This window comes from Gracilinanus agilis, chromosome X (assembly GCF_016433145.1).
Source record: "Gracilinanus agilis isolate LMUSP501 chromosome X, AgileGrace, whole genome shotgun sequence".
In the NCBI taxonomy this organism is placed as follows: Eukaryota; Metazoa; Chordata; class Mammalia; order Didelphimorphia; family Didelphidae; genus Gracilinanus; species Gracilinanus agilis.
In genome coordinates this window covers 40,292,426-40,315,640 of record NC_058136.1, presented here as the reverse complement: position 1 = coordinate 40,315,640, position 23,215 = coordinate 40,292,426, and the positions used below count along the sequence as shown (strand labels likewise).

General features: G+C 43.2%; 1 protein-coding gene across 1 annotated transcript in view; it reads left to right on the top strand.

Annotated features, from left to right (window-relative positions):
* Nucleotides 1–23,215, top strand: part of HDX (highly divergent homeobox) — a 73,424-nt gene that overhangs the window by 40,072 nt on the left and 10,137 nt on the right. The window contains exons 5-7 of the mRNA XM_044682548.1: nt 3,288–3,495; nt 12,430–12,509; nt 20,458–20,541. Coding sequence (XP_044538483.1) covers nt 3,288–3,495; nt 12,430–12,509; nt 20,458–20,541 — 372 coding nt within the window. The remainder of the gene's footprint in view (nt 1–3,287; nt 3,496–12,429; nt 12,510–20,457; nt 20,542–23,215) is intronic.

Below are 23,215 nucleotides of genomic sequence, written 5' to 3'. Positions count from 1 at the left end.
GCAAAGATGACCTGCTTTGTAACCCTAAATAATTTCATTCTTCCCAAGATACTCTTGAGTTCTTTACAGTGCTAAGCTCATTGTAGGCACTTAGAAGCTATCCATAGACACATTAAGCTGATTTTTTCCAGTTTGGGGTAACCAAAAAGAATCACTAGTGCCCCACTGGGGGTTTTGGCTTGTGACCGCTGGGAAGGTCAGAAGAATTGGCAGGGCTTTAGTTTTCTATTTTGCCTCCCTAAAAGATCTAAGGAAGAAGTTTTAGGACCTTTCTCTCCTGGCCTCGTGTTCTTTTTGTTTGGTTCTTTGGTGGACTTTCTAATGTACAGCCTGATTCTTATCAGCAGATCTGTATTGAGCACCAACTGTATGCAAGCTGTTGGGCTGTATGCAAGGTATCCAAAGGTCTCTTGTGGTGCCTGTAGTTTGGTAGAGGAGCTCTCCCATCTGGATCAGGGTCAGAGTGGATCAGTATCCAAATATACCCTCATGCACCCAAGCACTTGAATGATGGGCATATGTTTGAATGTTGGCAAAACACTATCAAAGTGATTTTTCTGGATTGAAATAAACTTCTTGGAAAGCAGATTTGTTTTTCATCGTTTTGCATGGTGTTTACTCGCAGAGTAGCAGGATTTATTTGAAATCTCTCTAAAAAGAAAAGTGGTTATTCACTTGAAATACAACTTTACTTAGTTTTTAAGTTAGCTATGTTCCTGAAAAGTTATATGCACAACCTCGCTTATCTGGCTTTAGCGATTAGGAGCCAGAAAGATGCCAAGAGATCATCTGTTCTAATCCTTAACTGTTACAGCTGAGGAAACGGAGGCCCAGAGACATGCAGTGATTTGCCCACTTCTTCCCTTTCTTCCTTTCTCTAGGGAAAAAGCTCCAAAGGCCGAGCAGCCTACCCACCATTTCCAGATGATAGAGGGAGAAGGGGGGAGGAGGGTGGAGACTGAGTCGATGGGCTGCAGTACAACTCACTTAAGTTAATCAACCTGCAAGATTTGTGTTTAATACGGGATGGCAAGGGATCTGGGAACCATCTCATCTAAGAATAGTTGAAGGAACTGGGAGTGTCTGGCCTAGAAAAGGGAGAGGTTAAGGAAGACGTATTTGCTATCTTCAAATGCTTGAAAGACTCAGATGGAATAGGGAGTGGGCTTATTTTATATTGCTCCAGAAGGCGAAGCTAGGAGCAGTGGATATGGGCAAGTGTGCCTTGGCTCATTATGAGAAAGAAACGTCTACTAGAACTGTCCAACAGTGGAATGGGCGGCCTCACAAAATAGCGAGCCCTCCGTCGCTGGCAGTATTTGACTAAAGAAAGGCAGACGATCTTTTCATTGTAGACTTGGAAGAGATTCTTACTTTGTGTGGGATGGTAGACTAGCTGACCTCTAAGGTGCCTGCGTGTGATCCTGTGAATACTGCAGAAGACAACTTTTATTACATTTGTTTAGAAAATCATATTTTCCTTGTGTCTTCTATTATAATTTGAAAGATGTGTCTCCGCAGAAGAAACCTTAGCCCCAGCATGTAATAAAAATTACACTGAAGCCTAATATTCATTCCAAGGCACATTTGGCCTTTTGTCCGTATGCAGCTGATGCATACACAACTCCCAGAAAAATAGAGTCGGGTAGCATCTCGGGCTCTCCTTTCCTACCTCTTAGCTCCTCCCCACCCAGAGTGACCCAAGCAAGCTTGGGAATCTCTTCAAGAGACCACATCTTCCCCTTCTGGCCCTGGTAAAGGTTTTCTTTGGATATCCATGGGTCATGCCGTGAAAGAAAAGGAAACTTTTTTTTATTATTGCCTAATAAACATCAATATTCAGTTAGGAAATATAGGAAGCGCGTGACAATTTAATGGGGCTGTGGCAAGAACTTCCAGCTTCTAAGTTTTCTGAAGTGTAACAGTACTTTTTCACAGAGACAATGTAATGGGGAATTTAAATGGAATTCTACTGTTTAAACGAGTATTTCTCCTAGGGGAGAAGTTAGCAAAGCCAGGAAAATTAATATACATAAATATTTTTCTTTCCTACGGGGTAATTTTCACTTGGGACTTCACAAAAACAATCCATGTGTTTCAGAGTGTATATTTAGTATTGAATACTGAATACATTCAAGAGACTACATTTCCTGAATTTGAAGGGAAAATACTTGGGCAAAAATGAAAACGAATATGTCTTCTTGGTCTTAGTCTTTGGTTTCTCTTCTTAATGTTGCATTATTTTTGTCCCCAAAGTGGTACAAATAGAAGAGGCATTGCATTGAGATTGGAGAATAGCAAGGGCCCTGACTTGATGGGGTGCCTGGGGACCAGGTTGTATTAGAAATTAACTACATGGCTCAGTGCTGACCACTTCTGGTCTCTGTAACTATAAAATCATAGAGGCTAGATTTAGATGATCTCTAAGAATTTTTGAACTGGAAGCAGTCTAACATTGGAGACCATTTCCTCCACACCGATGGCCTTTCCTGCACAGCAGCAAACCTAGTCGACATAAGCTCTTTAACTGTATTCTGATTGGGGCAGGAAATCATTGCATTGCATTGATAGTTTTCTGTACTGTTTCAGAGATCTCTTTACAAGGAGGAGAAAAATAAGAAAGAAACAATAATTCTACTTGAGTTTTGTGGAATGACTTTGTCCAGACTGGTCAAGCCACAGAAATGAGCATCGTGTACATTATGTGAGGAACTTGGGATGCAAATTATTTCTCAAGCCAATAAACCTAGCCTTGGAGCTCCTTGAAGCACTGAGCTGCTAGGGAGAGGACGAAAGCCAATAAGCAGGTTTTCACCTAGGCAAAGCAAGATTGGAAATGGGACATAAGCTGTAGTTATAACTACATACCCAGTTCCTTTGGGAACCCAACCAATCTGTTTTTCTTTTGAAAGATGTGGGGGATTATTTTCTCTGGGAAAAAAAAAGTAATGAACTCCATGTTGCTTGGCATTCTGGGTGTTTTAAATAAATATGATCTTTCAGCTAAGCTGTTTTGAAATGAGCATATCGTCATTTTGCTTATACTTCGTTGACTCACAATAAAACAACAACAACAAAAACCCTTCTCAGGATGGCTGTGAGGGAAGCACTTTGTGAACTACCAACAGAGCTGGTCATTCATTATTCAATGTATTTTCCTTTTTTATGTTTCTCATTTTAATGAATAACCCACCATGTTTTACTCAGAGCCTTTCCTTTCTCTTCATGTTCAAAACTAATGAGGTTTATGTGTGTTCAAAAGTTTCTATTGTATCTCCCTTATAAAGACTTGGATTGGGAATCGAAGAAGAAAATATCGTTTAATGGGGATTGAAGTTCCACCTCCCAGAGGCGGCCCTGCTGACTTCTCGGAGCAGCCTGAGTCGGGCCCTTTGTCTGCACTAGCATCAGGAGAGGAAGCTGGGCCCGAGGTAGTGGAGGATAACGACAGAAATGATGAAGTGTCCATCTGTTTATCTGAAGGAAGCTCTCAAGGTACTCTGCTTGCTGCACCTCCTAATAAATAGCCTTGACAAAGGGCTGTTTTTCAGTGGTTATTTGACTTGCTTTTCAGCCTTTGCACTTAAGGTCCATACATTTTGTTAAGCGTTTAAACAGAAATTGATTTTTTAAAATGCCTCTTCTTAAACATCCCTCTACATCGGGGCACAAGAAGGGAATAGATTTTCATCTAAACTCGGCCCACATTCAGAAATTCTGCTCTTTGCCATGAGCTTTATATCAAAACTAAGAAAATAATTATTTTGATTTCTTTCTTTTTGGAAATGTGATCAAGCATATGGCAGCAGCAACTCACCACCCTGAAAAGGAGTAATAGTATTGTGGAAAGAGCCTTGCCCTGGGTCCCTGATCCTCTGACCAGCAGTACTATTGAATTAAGAGCCGACTGTTTCCACTGTCCCTGGAATATTTGTTTAAGAACACCGTGTTTCCTTTGACTTCAAACAGAAAAAAAAAAAAGAGTTCAGTACTGATAACCTTTGAAGGCATAAAGAATTTCAGAAAATGTACACAGAGTACCCAAAGTCCTAATACAAGCTGAAACCCTTAAAACTTAATATTATGGCACTGACTTTTGAGCCACTCTTTATTTTTCATCTCCATGTAAATATACTCTTAGTACTTGCTACCGGCACCCAGTGACCTCTCCTTTGAAGTCCATGTCATCTGACTCTCGCACTCTCTCCTGATCTTTGTTGCTGTCATTCACCTGCTTGTCATTGTCCTCTAAGCGTTTGTTATGATTTGGGCATCTAGTTCCCAGTCTTGCTAGCCAGTCCTCCCTGGCTGTAACTCACACTGACGGCCCCTCTCCAACACTCCATCTTTAGACTTTCTTCAACTTTTCCCCTTCTATGACCTCGCCCTCCGTTTTACTTTAACCACCTAATAAGGTGGTCATTCCCTAGGCTTCACTATCATTTGAAGCTGCGCCACTTTCAAGGCACCGTGAAACAGGAGATAGAATGCTGGACTTGATGGCAGGAAGACTCGGGTTCCAATCCCCTCTCAAACACTTACTGGCTCTGTAACCCCGAGTAAGTCATTTAACTTCTCTTTATCTCCGTTTATTCATCTCTAAAATGAAGAGATTGGACTTGATGGCCCCTAAGCACTCTTCCGGTTCCAAATCTATGATCCTGGTCGCAGTCTCCTCTCATTCAACATTCCCCGCTCCTTTACTCCTTCCATGCCAGTTCTTTGCCCAACTGGTGAGTGACCTTTGGCCTTTAGATTTTTTTCTTCTTCCCTGTGTCACTTTCCTTTCTAACCAGTCTTGACCCTATCTATGATCAGCCACTTTAGCATGTTCTCTTCTCTAGCCCTGAATTCATTGTCCCTTTGATCTTTTAATATTTGTACCGTGCTAACCTTGGCATAGTAGACAGAGTGCCAGACCTGGAGTCAGGAAGACTCATCTTCCTGAGTTCAAATCTGGCCTCAAACCCTTACTAGCTATGTGATTCTGGAAAAATCACTTGACCCTGTTTGCCTCAGTTCCTCGTCCATAAAATGAGCTAGAGAAGGAAATGACAAACCACTCTAAGAAAACCCCAAATGGGATCACACAGAGGGTCAGACGTGACTGAAATGACTGAACAACAGTAACGAAAAGCCCTCAGCCCTGAGATTCTGCCATCTGCCACTTCTGCTCCTATTCCCAAGGCGCTAAAGGCTGCTGGGGAAAAAAAAAGCAAAGAAATCCTGAGAACCGGGTTCAGTACTAATTTTTGCTCTCTAACTTCAACTGGACCCTTCGTGCTATGCTGAAATAGCTCACTTCAGTCCCCAGGATGGCTCAAGGACCCTTGGGCAATATTGTAATGAGGCGGGTTCCAGACCTTCTCTTCTTACCTCTAAGCCTTTCTCCCCACCTTTTCTTTCCCTTCACTCTCAGCAGATAACCTAGCCTTCTGCTCTATTGAAACAGATTTACATGAACTTATTTGGTTGTATCCACTTAATCCTCTGAGTCACCTCACTCATCTTTTCTTCCTTCCCTGCTGTCTCAGAGGAGTCCCACTGCCTCATCCTTCCCTTCTCTTCTGGGAACAGGCTACATCATTCTGCTTGCATTCTTCTGCAGTCTTCAATCTCTCCTCCATGGGTCTTTTCTCTTGAGTTCTTCTTTATCCTTTATTTAATTTTTTAACCTTTTTAAACCTTTACCTTCTGCCTTAGAATCGATACTGTGTATCGATTCTAAGGCAGAAGAGTGGTAAGGGCTGGGCCATGGAGGCTAAGTGACTTGCCCAGGGTCACACAGCTGGGAAGTGTCTGAGGCCAGATTGGAACCCAGGACCTCCTGTCTCTCTATCCATTGAGCCACCTAGCTGCCTCCTCTTCTTTATCACTTAAAAAACAACAAGAACCACCAACCAACCAACCAACCTTCCTTTGGCCCTGGCATCCCTTCAAGCTATTATCCCATCTCTCCTCCCTTTTGCTGCCAAACTCCCAGAAAGAACAATCCAAATAGCTTTCTTCCACATCTTCCATCCCCACACATTACTCAGCCTATTCAGCCTAGAAGAAATCCTTTTTACATTTGCTGAAACACAAAGACTATTCCTAAAGAGTTGCCTTCATTTTTTGAAATGCATCAGATGGCAAAACACTATTCTTATGCATCTGCTGCTTCAATAATGAAGACAAGTGAAAGAACTAAACTGCAAAACTGAGGCACACACTTTATGACAGTGGCTGACTGAGAAACTGAACTTATATTACGTGACATCTCATCTCTTGATCCATTCGATGGGCTTTGGAACCAAAATATGGCTTGGAAAACCCTTGGTCGTTTTCCTACTTTTTAGGGTGAGGAAACAACATCCGATAGTGTCAGAGGGAGTCCTTGGTGTCTGTGTGCTACCAGAGCAAGCACCAGAGGGAGTCCTTGGAAACCGGTAGGCATGGGTCACTGGGGCTGAGGAGGGTGGGAGGCAAGGTCTGACAGCTCCACCTTGCAAGGGAGGGGAAGATGAAAACAGGGAAATCTGAAGGGCCGGAGAGAGACCAGGAAAACCAGGGAACACAGTCAGTTGTCATTCTCTCTGCTCCTCACTCCACTCCCAGTCCCCAAAGAAAAATTTGCACTTGCTAATGGAAAAAAGGGAAAGTTCGTTTTGAAGTTGCCAATGGACCACGGCTTCTCCACTGGCACCCTTTATCACTGACTAGTGTGTTCTCGTAGACAGCTGGCATGGTAATCAAGACCTAATGAGAGAGAGGGGAGAGAGGATTTAATGCCCTCTGCAGAGAACACTTGATGAAAAGTGAGATTGCCTCCAATTCCTCTCAGTGGCTTATTTTTCACAGCTGCATGGAAACCTTTTTATTCTCCTCAGAAATTGCAACACAAAAGCATAAAAGCATTTCCCAGGCTGAAAGAATCCTTGTGCAGAGAGCTGCCCCCTGGTTCCAGCCTATTCTCCTGCCCATTTTGTTCAGGGAGAATGCTAATCTGATTGGTCTAAATGTCATGATTAAGTGTGATTGTGTCACATGGCCTGGCCTAATATTATCTACCCTCGAAAGAAATGGAGCTCTCCCAGGCTAACCAGGTCCCATTCTCGGGGGCTGAACATTTCAATAAGCAAATAACAATAGCTCACATTGGCCACATTCTACCTCATTGAACCCTCCCTTTCCCCCCTATTAAGTATTATTACCCTAATTTTCCAGATGAGGAAATTGAGGCTCACAGAGATTGTTGTTCATCCCTCATTTCAAAGAGGACCAATGACATCATGGGGTGATGTCTTGACTTGCAGAGATAAAGCAGCAAGCATGGTCGCATAGCTAGGAGAATATCGGAGGCAGGATTCAAACCCAGGCCTCCTCCGACATTTCCTATTCTGCCTTACTGCCTCTTGAGGCTGATTATCAGGTCAGTCTAAGACAGTGGTTCCCAAACTCTTTTGGCCTCCCGCCCCCTTTCCAGAAAAAATATCACTTAGCCCCCTGGAAATTAATTTTTTTTAAAATTTGAATAGCAATTAATAGGAAAGATAAATGCACCTGTGGCCATCACCACCTCCCTGGATCACTGCAGCACCCACCAGGGGGCGGTGGTGCCCACTTTGGGAATCACTGGTCTTGGAGGTGATTTGTCTTTTCCGCTAGATACCAAGTTTTGCTGATCAGATTAGCAGTCCTGAGTTCTAAAAGCTGAACAACTGAAAGGAATTCCAAGCTATTGGATGGCGTTGAAACTTTAGAAGAGGGCTCACTCATCGGAATGCATATCAAAGCAGAAAACAAGCTCCCTTCGAAGCTCCCCTGGTCTATCCCCTTTTGATAGTCTGGGATCCTAGGAAAGCCTGAACAAGAGGAACCCAGACATAGAAATAAAACAAGAAAATTAGAATTTAGCCCAAGTCGGTTCTTTGGTTCATGACCAAGCCAGGGGAGGGGGAGGGTTTAGGTGAAGCTGGAAGTGATCTTTAGGAGATGATCTGATCATCGCTCCTCATCGTCCCCAAGCCCTGAGAGAAGAAGTGACCAAAACAATCTATTTTTTTAGGGGTCAGAACCTCAGGCTCCTGATTTCCAGCTCAGGAAGGAAGATTAGAAGGAAGCAAGTATTTAGTAAGTGCCTGCTGTATGCCAGACACCGTGCTAAGCTCTTTACAAATTATCTCACTTGATCTTCACAACAACCCTGGAGACATGTGCTAGCATGGTCCCCATTTCACACTTGAAGAAATGGAGACAATCTCAGGTTAGCAAGTATCCGAGGCCAGATATGAACAAAAATTTTCCTGACTCCAGGTCCGAGACTCTATCCATTGGGCCACCTTGCTGCCTCAAAGCTACAGGAACTGGGTCTGGCCACAGAGTTCTTTCACTGCTGGAGACGAGCAACAGCCCATGATTTCTCTAGCTACACTTCTCTGTTCTCTCAGGGATTTAAAAACATATGGATGGGATTCTGGCTTTTAAGGTTTGTCTGTTTTAGAGTTGCGAGCCTAAGCTTCAAGGGACAAGATATTATCTTTAGGAATAGTATAATCCCATCGTTTTCGCTTTAGCACCACCAAAGACAATGAACTTTTCCATTTTAACTTCACCTCTGGGCAGATATGCTGCCTCAGCAGGCCTTACTCAGATGGGCTATTTTGATCTCCTTAGAAGAAAAGGACTCGGAGCACATAATTAGTCTCTCTGTGTCCCAGTTTTCCCATCTCTACAATGGGGATAGCATTTCATCAAATAATTGCTTCTAGTAATACGCCCAAATAACTACCAGCTAAAATTCTAGGTAAATAATTAATAAGATTTGGTTCCACTTCTTACCCTGAAGGAATAATTAGTGAAAGTCCTAAGGTCTTCGAGCTGTGATTTCTCTAATTATCCGCCTGGTCTTTGCTATCACAACTCTTCCCTTCAGGGATCTGCCTCACACATTAACACGCCTCCTACTCTGAAAGTCTTGAAAATCAGAAGAGGTGATGCAGTCTTTTGCTCTTCCCATTCCCAAGCCAGAAGACCCAGCCAGTTTCTGATCTATGCAGGTATCCTTCAGGCAGGTACAGTGAACTAAGTTCATTGTTTGATGACTTTCTATAAAGTGAATCCTAATATTCTCTTGACTTCTCTTTCAAAACAGGAGATGCGTTCTTCTGGGGCCAAAAAATGATGTCTAGATATAGTAAAACCATGCCAAAAATTGAAGGAGAAAAAAGAGCCCTTTTAGAATCACCTGTTCTTTCGAAAGTATCACCCACCTTCTGTTCAAATATTGATGATCTCCCCCCCACCCATAGCTTCAGGTCCTTTACCTCCCTGCCAGGGAATACTATGCTTTCCACATCTCGTCCCTTCTCTTTTCCAGTTTTACCCTCTCTCCTTCTTCTTTCTCTTTTCCTCCCCCCGGAAATGAATAGAAGAGGCATGGTCAGAACCCACTATGATCATTCTGTTTGCCTCCAATGGACCCACCTCAAGTCTTGGCTCAGATAACAACATAGACTCATACAGTTTAATGCCAAAAGGGGCCTTCAATATCATCTGGTCTCACCCTGTCATTTTATAGATGAGGAAACTGAGACTTAGGGAGGTTAAATGAGTTTCACACAGTGACCCAGGGAAAAACCAAATAGCAGAGCTAGGATTCAGGTCCGGGGCCTAAGACTCTCCATCCTCTGTTCTTCCCACTGTCCCATGCTGGCAGTTAGTTGGTCAAGCTTCTTAGTTTTATTCCATAGAAAGACACGCTTCAGAGGATTCAGGTTCATGGAGAGAGAAATGAGCATGTTTGAGAAGAGAGCTTTCAAAGCCTTCCAACTTCCATACTGAGAAAAGTGCTTGGAGAACTAGACCAGTTAGCACCTCTAACGTGAAATTCTGCCAGGATGTCCCTTTTGAGCTATATTGGTTATACTCATGAAAGGATTCTCCAGCCGGTTTCTTAGTTGGAGCGTACTGCCTTTGTCTAGTGGGCTCTCTGGAACTCGATGATCAATAACTCCGTATTTGCTTATTTATTTTCCATTTAGCAATGTTCCTTTCTTTCCAAATAACAGGCCATGAAGAACATTAACTTGTGACACTTTGGCTTCTCTCGGCTGCCTCTAAACAGTCAGCACCATCACTTTTTGAGATGCATCTCTTTTCCTCTTATGCCCTTTTCATTTCGAAATCCTCCCAATAGCTTTTATGTACCATTCCCAGAATGGGAAGAACCAAGCAGGAAAAGTTTTTAGTGAAACTAAATGTCGATACACAAAATTATGAGAAAATGAGAGCAGAGACACTGCACAGACCTTCAGAAATAATACACATGAAGTCACCAATGAGGAGAGGCCACCACGGGCAGGTACTGGCGACACCTTGCCCGCCCTGATTTCTTAGAAGGTTGCTGATTAAATATGCTTTGAAATGTCAGGCTTATTAACAGGATCGATTTCTTCTTCCTTAAAAATGTTCTTCCTTTTACTCATATGTTGACTTAATTACAAACTCTGTAAAGAGTTCTCAAAATACTTTGTGCTTCTGTCCACTAACCCCTGGGATTCATGACTGACCTGTCTCGCCATTACTGGGGAGTCATGGGCTTGAAAACAAACAACAACAAAAAAAAAAAAACTTGAGAGCGATGACAAATATTTTGCTGCTGATTAATAATAAGGATAATGTAATAGCTAACTCTGGAGAAATCAAAATGCCTTTCTGTTCATCTAAGTAATCCCGACGAGGGGGCAGCTGGGTAGCTCAGTGGATTGAGAGTCAGGCCTAGAGACGGGAGGTCCTAGGTTCAAATCTGGCCTCAGACACTTCCCAGCCGGGTGACCCTGGGCAAGTCACTTGACCCCCATTGCCCACCCTTGCCACTCTTCCACCTAGGAGCCAATACACAGAAGTTAAGGGTTTAAAAAATAAGTAATCCCTATGACCTCAATTCAAGGCTTATTTTAAGGCAATACTTCTTAAAGTGTGGGTCTCCAATACCCCTTCAGTGGGTCCACAAGGTCAAAATTATTTTCATAATTATTATTTCATAACAATTCATAATTTACTTCCAATAGGGTAAGTGGCGATGGAGATAACCCACGTGAACAAAAGTTCTTGGTTTGGAGGGGGGTCCTCAACAATTTCTAAGCGTATAAAGGTGTCCTGAGTCCGAAAGGCTGAGAACCACTGTTCTAAGGCCTTGCCAAGGAAGTGATTGTGGGTTTTTGAAGATTGTAGGAGTGGAGTGCTAGCTCTGGCAGGTCTGTGGCTCAAGGGCATGGATGGTGCACTAGCCCTGTAGAGTATGGAAGGGTCTCTCATCCATTGATGAACAGGTGAGACATTTTTTTCAGCCGTTGTAATTCATGAGGCTCTTTTGCCCGGGTGTGGAGGGATTTTGAGCCACACTGGTACAGAGAATACCCACACTGATGACATCTGGTTTCCTTGAAATGCTAGCACAAGCATGTACAGTGAGAGCACTGTGCCATGTGCTGGGAAAGATCAGGCTTTCCTCAATCGTGTACTCTATCCAGTGGAGAAAACTCTCCCAAAGTTTTCAAATTCGTGTGGTTTCCACTCTGGCCCCCAAGAACCTTTGCCCCTTCAGCGTTACTTCCGAGTAGAGATGCCTAATCAGCAGCCTGTACTTGAAATGGGCTATCTTAACCTCCTTGGAAGAACAGGGTCCAATCAATATAATTAAGCTTTCTGTGTTCCAGTTTTCCCACTTGTACAATGGAGACTACTCTTCATCCAGAAAGTTGCTCTGTTTCATACTCCCGAGGGAAAGAGTGGTATTTTAGAGAGGTGGCCATCCTTTGAGTCAGAAGGGCTTGAGTTTAAGTCCTGTCTCTGACATAAACTAGCTGTGTGACCCTGAGCAAGTCACTTTAACTTTCTCTGCTCCAGGCAACTCTCCAAAATTGTGATCTACAGAAAAGTTGCTGAGCTATGTCGATAGAATGATCTTCTGCTCTCACAGGGTTCTCCATATTGATGAAATCCAGGGTCTGGGACTCTCCCAAAATGAAAAAAATGTCCCTAAACGGCTAAGACTCTATGCAAGTGCTAGATAAGTCATTCATACCATCTCTTGGCCTTAAGATGAATGGCTGTTGGAGAACAGATGGCCAGGAGAGGGAGAGCCCCACCTCATGAAATCAAGGACCTTGGAAATGTTAAGCAGCCCCCCCCACCCCGTGCCAGTGGTGCTCCAGAAACCCTCCTGCAATTTTGCAGTCCCTTTTCCTTTGAGGAATGGAAAATGGAGACCCGAGTGATATCCAAGTGACTTCCCTCATCCCCGAGTTGGGTCCCGTGTATTGCTCACTGGCCAGGTCTCTCTAAGTGCTTTTCTAAGGATGCTGGCAATGTCCGCCTCCTTGGAGGAGTATCATGAATGAAACTTTGGGAATATAACCAATGGTGGGTTTTTTTTAATTTCCATAGAAGAACCCAGTGAAGCAGTTCCAAATGAAGCCAGTAGGCACAAGGAAGAAGACCCCAGCGCAGTGTCCACAGACAACGTGGTATGTACAATTTGAAATGCCCTTGGCACCAAGTGACAGACTCGTAAAAGGACAGGCATTTCCAGGGAGTGACAATGTCAGCATTGTTAGAAAGGGAAGTTTTTTGGTGTTGTCATTTCTGTCCCGGAAATTATTCTTTTCAGAGGGTCACAAATGTAAATAGCTAATGAATACCCGGTATTCATAGAGCATTTTACACCTAAGAAATCGTTTTTCTTCAGCACCCTTGGAAAGCAGCAGAATTCTCCTCTTTTGGACAGATGGTGGGATTAAAACAGAATTAAGCCCAAGAACATGAAGGAAGCCATTGTTAGTGCTCAGGCTCATATTGAGGGCTTCCTGGCTTGGAGTTCTAACCCTTGCAGACCACACCTCTGCCTCCTTGAATCATGTCAGTTCTGAGCATAGCTTCAGCATTCCATGTATTTGGAACTTCCTCATCTTTCTTCTAGGGCAAATGGGACCCTTTTACCAACCTAGTCAAGTCTGAAATTATGAAAAAATGAACCACTGCAGGCAGATGAACAAGAAGGAGTCTGTGTACATGTGCGTGGATATGAGTTAAAGCAGCTTTCGAAAATATAAATAATGATCATGGGGCGGGTGGGGGGTGAGGAGGCGAGGCAGGTCCAGAGCTGTGATTTCACTGCCCTGGAGAATTTCTGACATAGGAACACTTCCCCACCAATGAAAGCTCTTCGATTCCTCTACAGCTTAGAGCCTCAGAGGGTAGGGACTCTGAGTCACACAACTAGCACATGTCAGAGACAGAGCTTGAACCTAAGCCTGGTGAGCTCCAAGACCCTCTATTTCCATTATGCCATGCCATCCCTTGAAACAAGGAGATGAATAAGTCATTAAATTCGTAGCTTTGTAGCTACGAAGCACAGTGCGGATGTTCTTGAATTCATGTTGTAACAACCCTATCGAATAGTTTAAGTCTTAGTATTCCCGTTTTATAGATGAAGAAAAGTTAAGTGATTTGTCACTGTCTGACCCTAATAAATGGCAGGTTGAGAGGACGTAGTTTGGCCAAACCCTGTCCTGGTATCTGTTTTTCTCTAGATGCTATTGAGAGATCCGGCCCTTATTAGGTGCTTACAAATGCTGATTGATTGATTAATTGATTAAGATCCCAGGACCATCTTTTAGAGTCCTGCGCATTTGCTTTGGTTCCATTCAATCAGCATTTGGTGTTTGTGCTCAAACTTTAAAATATGGCTCCTGAGGCTGCTTTTCTAACGTACGTGACATTGCCTCCCAGACTCGCCCTGGTGCCCATTTGTGCATACTCACCATTAGAACATTCCAGTGGGGAATAATAATATGTTGCTCATTTCCACAACTCGGGGCCAAAATAGACTGGGTTCATTCTCGGTGACCCCTATTTCATAAAAAAAAACTCATGTGTTCCCCCAGGTTCCCTTGGGAATGTCAGAATTTGTCTCTTGTCTTGGTCTTTGCAAAAGGGAAAAATGGACTTTCGCTCCCAGCCAAGTACTCGGGCTAGCAAATCGTCATACATGGAGCACATTTTATTCATTCTAACTGAAAATGTAAAGAACTCATACTTTAGTCCATTAACAGTCAAGTCCACTTCCTTTCCCTCACTGGTTGACCTCAGCTTTACCAAGAGACCTAAATAGTCCTCCTGACTTATAGTGTTACCCTGGGTAGGACAAGGTCACTCTCACACATATATACACACACTTGTAATTCCTCCTGGATCGTGATTACTAGGTTCTCTCCCCACCCCCACCCCCATTTAAGAATGCTCAGGCCCTCTAAATTATGTCAGTCACATTGTCCTGTAGGCCCAATTTTGAATAACTCTCTAGGGACCTGGAACCTGCTGCGTTATTTCACAGAGCTCATACAATGTTTCTGCCAGTACCTTAAATTTTTCTCAAAGATCTCTTCTGTTATTCAATCGTGGCTGATTCCTCATGACCCCATGTACCCATAGTATGGCAGTACTGTTCATGGAGTTTTCTCGGTAAAGTGGTTTGCCATTTCCTTCTCCAGTGGATCAAGGCAAAGAGAGGTTAAGTGACTTGCCCAACGTCACACAGCTAGTGTCTGAGGCCAAATTTGAACTTGGGTTTTCTTCCTGCCTCCAGGCCCACTGAGCCATCTGGCTACCTCCAAAAAGCCCATAACAATATGCGAAATTCCTTCACTGATGTCTTTGTCATAGTTGATCAGCATCTCCCAAATCATTACTCCTAGGTGAGGATGAGTACACTCATTATCAATGCCCCAGTTCTTTAGTAACTGGCATAATTTTTTCCCAATATGCAATTGTTTAATAAGCCTTATGGTTGGCAGAAATCTCTCCTGAATGGCTTACTTTTAGAGCAGATAGCCTCCTAAATGCTAGTATTAATAACCTGACTTGCCCACCATTAAGCATCGATCCTAGAGGAGCCCCACCACCAAAGTGTAACTCGTGGCCCATTACCGAGAGAGGATCCAGGTATTATATGGACCAGATACAGTCTTTGAAGGTAGCCTCCCTCCATCGGCTGGGCCTCTGCCTCCCCAGAGACCTATACAGTTCTCCTGACTTTGAGTGCTAACCTGGGTGCCCCTCCTTCCAACATGGAGAAAGAACTCAAGAGTCAATAACTTACCCTCTCGGGGGTCTCCACCTCCACATAGATAATCCTCATGACTTATAGTACCCTGGATGGGGAATCCCCACAGGGGAGGGGAAATGCTCAGGGTTGTTGGGAAGGCAGATGGCCCTACAGACCAAATTCCTCTTAGTTCCTGCAAATGGACAGATTGCTTTTCTCCATTTTAGCCCCCTACTATATTCATTCTGTTTCTTCCTCATCCTCATCCTTCCATCCCTCCCTATAGCCATCCCTTACAGGTCACATGTTTGCATAGGCCTCTCTCCAGGTCTACTTACAGTCCGCTGTCTCTGGGTCTGCATGTGTCCATTCTTGCCGGAGTTTCTGGTGTCTTCTCATTGAATATTCCCTTTATTCTCTGAGCTCCTTTTGTATCTCCTTGTGACACCAGTTCTTTGGGGAGCCAAGTTGTTCTTTTAAGAGACTGTGCAGACATTTATGCCTCTGTATGTGGAACTAAGTCCTTCCTATATTCTCTCACTTTCTCTTTCCTCTCCCTCTCCCTTTCCCATTCCTTCCTTCTAACTTTCCTTTTCTTTCCTTTCTGACCCTCCTCTCTTCCCCCTCCCTCTGTCTCTCCCTCTTTTCCTCTCTTTCTTTCCCTTCCCTCTTCCCCTCCCCTTTCTCCTTCTCTCTCCCCATTTTTCTTTCGCTCTTTCATTCCCTCTTCTTTGTCCCTCTCCTTTCTCATCCTCCTCCCCTAAAAGGGAATCCTTCAAGTGACTGAACTGGCCATGAATTTGAGTCAGTGATAGAACAAAGTTTTCAACAGTCAAGGTCATTGAGGACTGACGACAAGAGGAAGTCGCATCATGCCAAGTTGACCCGAGAAGAAAAGGAAGCTACCAAACTCCTCCTGTGGCATGTCTCCTCCAGACAACTCCCCTCTCTGTACTGCCTTTAAGCTTTCTAAGAGCTTTTCCCCACAACCACTTTCTGAGTGGGGTGCTAGAAATTCTATCATCTCCACTTTATAGATGAGGAAACTGGCACCAAAAGCACACGGACTTGCCTTGCTGGAGTTCCACGGGGCATACATTATCCTCTCTCCGCGTTTCTGCTTTTAAAGCACAAAGGGCCTTCACACAGAGCTGAGACCTATGTGTGAATGAATTGTTTCAATTGTTTTCTTCCTTTCTGGAAAGCCTCTCTTGATCCCCATCTTATTAAGAGTAACAGCTCGTATTTACACAGCAGCTAGTTTACTTAGATTTGGGCAAAGCATTTAACATGGCGTCTAATCCAGCCTCAGTCACTTCCCTGTTTGCCAGTTTTAGAGCTTTTACCAAGTCCGAAAGTAAGAGTTTAAAAACAAAAGCAGGATCTGGTGTTATTCTTGTGGAAACGATGGGGAGATACAAACTAGATAGGAATCCAGTTCAATGGATTCTTGAGAATCTTGGAATGATTAGACTCCAAGAATAGTCACTGATAGTTCAGCATCTGCTTGGCAGGTATCCAGTGACAGGCCCTATGGATCTCTGTGGTAGAATATCTTTTATCAATGACTCGGGTTAAGGCATATATGACTTGTTTTCTCATCACATCTGCACATGCCACAAATCTGGGGATGGGAGAGAGCCATGCACAGGAGGACAGGTTCAAGACCAGGATAGAGCTTGACAGAGTAGCGCATTAGGCTAAATATACTAGAACTTCACTAAGGGGAAACGTAAAGGCTTACGCTTGAGTTCAGTACATTGGCTTCCTTGAGGAAGGCATGATTAGATGGAAGTTTGTCTGGGAAAAAATCTAGGCGTTTGAGTGGCCTGTGGATTTGATAGGAGTCAGCAGTATGTGATAGGGCAACCTCAAAAGCCCATGTGATTTGGGCCTCCATTGAGAAAAGCCAAACTTCTAGGAATAAGGAGATGACTGACCTCTAATCTTTGCCGATTTGACCACTTGGGTAGTATTGTGCTCACTTCTGGGTACCTCAGTTTAATAAAGACCTAGGTAAGTAAGCTAGAGGGCATCAGAAAGAGGCAACCAGGATACAGGCCTTTTGCCTGGGAAAATGATAGCTCTCTTCTGATATTTTAAAGGCAGCCATCATACTAGAGAGATTAGACTTGTTCTGTTTGGCCCCAAAAAGCAGAACCAGGAGCCATGTTTGGATGTTGCAAAGCAGTAAATTTAAGCTTTTTATGTCAGGAAAAACTTGATCAATAGCCTCAAAATGGGAGGAGCTGCCACCAGAGGAGGTAGTGGCCTCTAGGTGGCACAGTGGAGAGCCCACTGGGCCCAGAGTCAGAAGAAGCCTGGAATCAAATGTGCCCCCTCAGATAGCAGCACATGTGGCCCTGACCAAGTCACTGAACTGAACCTCTCCGACTGCCTCAGTTTCCTCAACTGCAAAGTGGACATAACAGTAGTGCCTACCTCCCAAGGTTGTTGGGAGGACAATTAAGTAAGATGATATTTGTAAAGCGCTTTGGAAACCTTAAAGCACGGTCCTAATGCCAGTTCTAGTACTCTCTTCCTGGCGGGTCTTCTAGCAGAGGTGACGATGGCCTCGTGTCAGTATATCAGAGCAACGCTTCCTTTCAAGTGTGCTTTGAACTAGATAACCATTGAGACCCGTTCCAACTCTCTGATCCTGTGATTCTCTGAAAGCAGTTCTATTGATATATCCCATCACCACCCCCCAGTAGATTTTAGCATTAGAATCATTTCCCCTTTCCAAGATGAGCACTGGGTTAGAGGCAAAGCGATGCTCATCTGAGTGCTGACTCTGCTGCTGCTAGCTGGGCACTTGTTTTGGAAAGTAGCATTGGGCAATGGGAAGAGGCTGGCTTCAGAGCGCCTGGGTTCCAGTCCCTCCCCTGCCATTTCCTAGCTGTGTGACCTTGGGCAAGGCACTTAACTCCTTTGGCCTTTATTTTCTTCATCTTTGAAATGAAGGGACTGGGATTAGATGCTGCCTGTGATCCTCTACAACCCCCAATCCGCCATTGTTGAGCTTCCATTCCCCACCCCACCCTTGAAAACAAGGCCAAATAATTCTTGCCTATGATTATGAGGATTGACCAAAAAGCACTATGCAAAGGAAACCCTTGTTAGCGTTTTTAGTTTACTTCCACACTCACACCCCTCAAATCTCTAAACAAAGAAGAGAGTCACAGTTTGTTTTTCACGGGTCTCGATGCTGTTGGGGGCTAACACTAACTGTTTTCTACTTGAATACTATATCCACCAAGCCCTTAATGGGGCAACAAAAAGCAAGACATTTTTGCTTGGTTCTGGGGAAAGTCGTTTATTTTTTCTCAGGTAGGTAGTCATGATTTCTCTCCCTGCCTGCCCCCCCCCCCGGTTATGAATTGTGTTAATAACATTCTTACATTCCACGGGGTAATCTCCCCGTAGCATAAATAGCAGAGCCATGCTATAGATTTCCATTACATTGCAAGATGCCAATCGGAGGCTGTGCAGACAGAAAACTCTTCCCCCTTAAAGAAATGCCTGTTTTGTAGCCTGCCTCTCTCTGCGCTGTGTCTCCTCTGCAGCAGACATTTGAAGATAATGAATGAAGTCATGGCATGGGATGACTCACAGTCACTTAGGCACCTAATTTTTCAAGAACAATTGATTTTCAAAGACCAAACTCCAAACTTTCAAAGGTTGCTCGCCTCTGCCTGTACCCTTTTAGTGCCCCCAATTATTTATGGATGACAAATTACCCAGCCTTAGAATGTCTATTTGTGGGCTGAAATCTCTAGGGTGGCCCATGCCCACTCCCTACAGGTTAGGCAACAGTAAAATTTCCCAATTGCTTTTCCCAGAGCCCGATACAGACAAAAAAAAAAGAAGGACCAGCTCCAGAGTCCAATGAGAGCCTCCATGATTAAGCCCCAAGTTTATTATGATTATAACAGAAAACAAAACATTAGATTCATCTCCAGGCAGCAGCAGAAAGCAATTTCACTGCAGCCATCCTATTGACTCAGAAGCCTTCAGGTCACAGGCCCCATAATGGTATTGTATCCTCATAGGCAATATATCAAATATGATCTTTCGAACTTTGCCTATGACTTTTAATCACCATATATATTGCTGGGTGGGAAGCCTCATCTCTGCTTCTGCCTATGACATATTGCTGTTAATGCACTCTTTTTTTTAAAGGCTGCCTAGTGACCAGACCTGGCTTTGCTTTAATTTAGTTCTCCATTTGGGTTGAGAGAATTGGAGGCTGTTGGGTTTTTTTGGACTTGTGTTTTTCATGTACTAAAGGGAGAGAGAGAACTGGCCCTGAATTTATGTATGACTCCTTTGTTTGTTTTAACCCAAAGCCAGAAATTTCAGTTCTTAGCAAACTTGCCTCTCTGGCCAGAGTTTTTTGTTTTGTTTTGTTTTGTTTTGTTTTGTTTTGTTGGCAGTTTGGATTTCTGGCGAGAGGCAGATCCAATCATTCAACAAATATTTATTGAGTGCGTTACTGTGCGCGCAGTGCCGTGGTTCAAATACCTTAATTCCAGAGCTTGGTATTTTCTAGTTTTTATTCCTCTCTTTGTTTGGTGGTTATTGGCCACTGAAGGAAAGGAATTATCAGGCATTTTTTTCAGCATTGCATCCTAAAAGCCCCTTTCAATTGTACAGGCAGCTCTCAATTATCTTGCCTAATGGAAAGAAGCAGTGGCATGGATCATCGAAAATAACAGATAATAACAATCCTGTCTCTTTGGCTTTAGAGTGTACTCTGGCTGAGTTGAACTTGTTATCATTGCTACTTTAAAGCAGAAGTTGGAGGGAGAGATTTTTTTGACACAAAAGTACGAAGAGGGTTCTAACAATTAGAGCTGTCCAAAACCGAGCAAGTGCCTTGCCTTGGGAGATGGCAGGCTTAGTATCGCGGAATCTGATAGAGCTGGAAGGAACCGTAGCGATCTTTTTGTCCAGTCCTCCTCATTTAACAGACTAATAAATGGAGACCCAAAGTAGAGAGCTTCCTCATACTCTTTAAGCGTTCAAGTAGAGCCTGCTGATTTCTGGGGCTACAGAGCGGTCACTGCATTGAATGGACAGTTGAACTAGATGACTACTAGGGACCCTCTAATCCTGAGATTCCATGATTATCTTCATATTCAAGTGACTTTCTTTCGTCAGCATGTATGGATGAAAATCAACAGGGAAATGGTCCTCCGTAGTACAGAGATCAGCCGAGAATTCAAAGTTTATTCCAGTTATCCAGAGTGAATAATCCCTACACAGATAATAAAAAAAATTGATTTGTATGTGCTTGTACTTGGGAAGGGTGTATACAATAGCAATAACCTTATGCATTTATTAGCACTTTTCTACTTATGTTGCAGAAAATAGAAATAATTGATGATGAAGAAAGTGATATGATAAGTAATTCAGAAGTGGAGCAAATGAGTTCTCTCTTGGATTATAAGGTAGAAGTGATTTTGTATTTTTTTGTCTTAATTTCATTGATATCCTTTCGTCTCAGTAAAAGTTATTTTGAATTCTCCATTTCCAACTCTCAGACCTATCTTATCCAAAACAATTGGACAAGCATCTGTTAAGCTCCTCCTGAGTACAAATCATTGTATCAATCACTGGAGATATAAGACAAAATAAAATACGGTTCCTGTCTTGAAGGAACTCATCTACTAGTGGCGGGATGCAACCTATAAACAACTAATCATTTCCATAACCCCAAGGCTTTCACGGTACAACCCCATGCCTGTGCTATTCCCTTCTGGGAAGTTCACTGCCCCAAGGTGTCTCATCAACTCCCTCAACCCACTTTGGTACTAATTAGGGAACCAAGGAAAATAGACTTTGGTGATACCAGTGGTCATGGACTACTGATGACAGTGGGAGGAGAAGGGACCGAAGACAAGTTCATGATGCCAGACTTTTTTTTTCTTTTTAATCATCATATCTGTATCAAGATGAATCTTTTTCTTATTTTCTTCTTTTTAAAAAAAATGGATCTTTTTCAATGGGAGTGCTACAGGAACCACTTGTGCCGTGATATTTTCTGTTTCATTGCAATTTGGGGTAACAAAAAGAGATAGTTCCTCCGTATCCTTTTGTAATTTTGTCTTGGAATAGAATTTGTTCTAAAGAGAAAATTATTTTCTTTATATGATAATTTACCTATTCTATGGGGCATTTAAAAAAGAATCTTCAGAGCATTTTTAATGGCTATGGAGACTACAGAATGAATATGAATAGAGGTGACCTTTTCTTAATGTCAGTTGTCGCTGAACTGAATGGCTTGTTGTGACAGGATGCCATACATAACTTTGTTTGTTTTTATTAAATTTTGACATCAGCGATCAGTCTTTATGTCCATATGTTGGCCACGTAAGTGTTTGTGCTATCCCCTGGCGAATTGGAATCCTCCTCCCAGGGAGAACTTTGGATCCTTCTGTGGTTATATTTTGCTGTCCCAAAGTTCTTTCCTTTGAGCACCTTTAGTGTTCAAAGCAGAGCTAGGAAACCACAAGATGTTAACTGAGAGTAGCATTTAATTGGAAAAGGCAGCAGCTGTCATTTTCTACAAAATCTTTTCAGTTTTGCTAGTTATTTCATTGGCCAGACTCTGTTTTCCAAATGTTCCTAACACATCAGGTTTTAAAATATTGAAGAACATAAATACAGAAGGAAACTGTCTTTTAAGAAATCTTTGCAAAGCAGGTCAAGGAGGACAGTTTGATCATGTGCTTACTCAAAGTTGTCTTTCCCTAAGAATTATTAGATTGAGCACTTCTAGGGGACAATTCCTCTTACGGGTAATTCAACGAATCAAGAAATATAGAGCAAGCACCTCCAGTATGCTGAGCCCTGGGCATTGTGCGGTTCATTCCAGCACCTCAAGTTGGAAGCTGACGGAGCCCCACTAGCCACCACTTGGCAGAGGCAGAGGTATATTGGTTCAGGAATCAGTCCTGGATCTGTCATTAATCGCCATTTGTAGTCAATTAATCACTTGGCTAGTCTTTTCTCTCTTAGTCTCAGTTTCCCTGTCTGTAGAAGGGAGTTGAACTAGAAGCTATTATAGAAGGTCCCCTGTAGCTGCACAGTCTCTGACTATAGGTCAGAGGGCCACATTGTCCAGCTGTAAAGTGGTTCTCCAGCAATGCAGATAGGAGTGGGCCCAGGAGGTACTTAGTAAGCTTAGTTGCTAAGGCTTCTTTCCCTGAGGCTTTCAAGCTGCTTGAGGAAGTTTGAAGGCCTGGCCCCGAGGAGGTTATATAGTCCAGTTATGCCAATTCGTTTTTGTGCCAGGCTGCAAAGGGCATTTAGTATCCCGGCCCTTTTCATTGTAGCAGGTGCTATAGGAAACAATGAGCTGTTTCACTGTTACTTGGGGGAGGAGGGGCTTTTGAGTCCTCTCTTCCTCCTCCATAACCCCATGAACGACTTTGTGGGAACTCACAAACACCAGTACATGTAGAGTATCCAGAGAATTTGAGAACTTGTATTGGCATGTTTGCCAATTCCATTCATTTCGGCACCTTGCTGCCCTGCTCCCCAAGGAAGGCAGTATTGAAAATCAAATTGCAATGCCTATTATTGTTTTTGACAGCCTAATCTGTACAGGATCATAATGTATATTTTACCTTTACACTGCTTTAAAAAAATTATTACACTGTGAGCATAAAAACCACACACTCCCACTCCCACTCACGCACCCCTACAAGCACACAGAATTATTTGGCGCCTCTAGACAAGTAATTGTTTTTCAGTTTAACATTGATTTATGTAGCACCGTGTCATCTTGGGAAGGCTCTTCCCCCCAACCCCTTCAGTGATGCAAGCACTAGTTGGTCTGAAATCGATTCAGCTTTTCTGTTTGGTGCTAATTATAAATTACTCAGAGTCTTTTGTTGTTGTTGTTGTTGTTGTTCTGAGCACTGAGTTGAACCTACATGTTATTCTTGGGATTCCATGTTACAAAAGGAAAGAATACCTTCTTTGTGTGTTCTCTCATTGCTACCCATTGATACTGAGTTTAGACATTTGGAAGCTTCTGACTGAGTGGTAGCTTTGGAAACCCATATTGCGAAGGAGTGTCCAGCCAAGTCCAAGTCCTTGTGTGATTGCAGGGTGGTG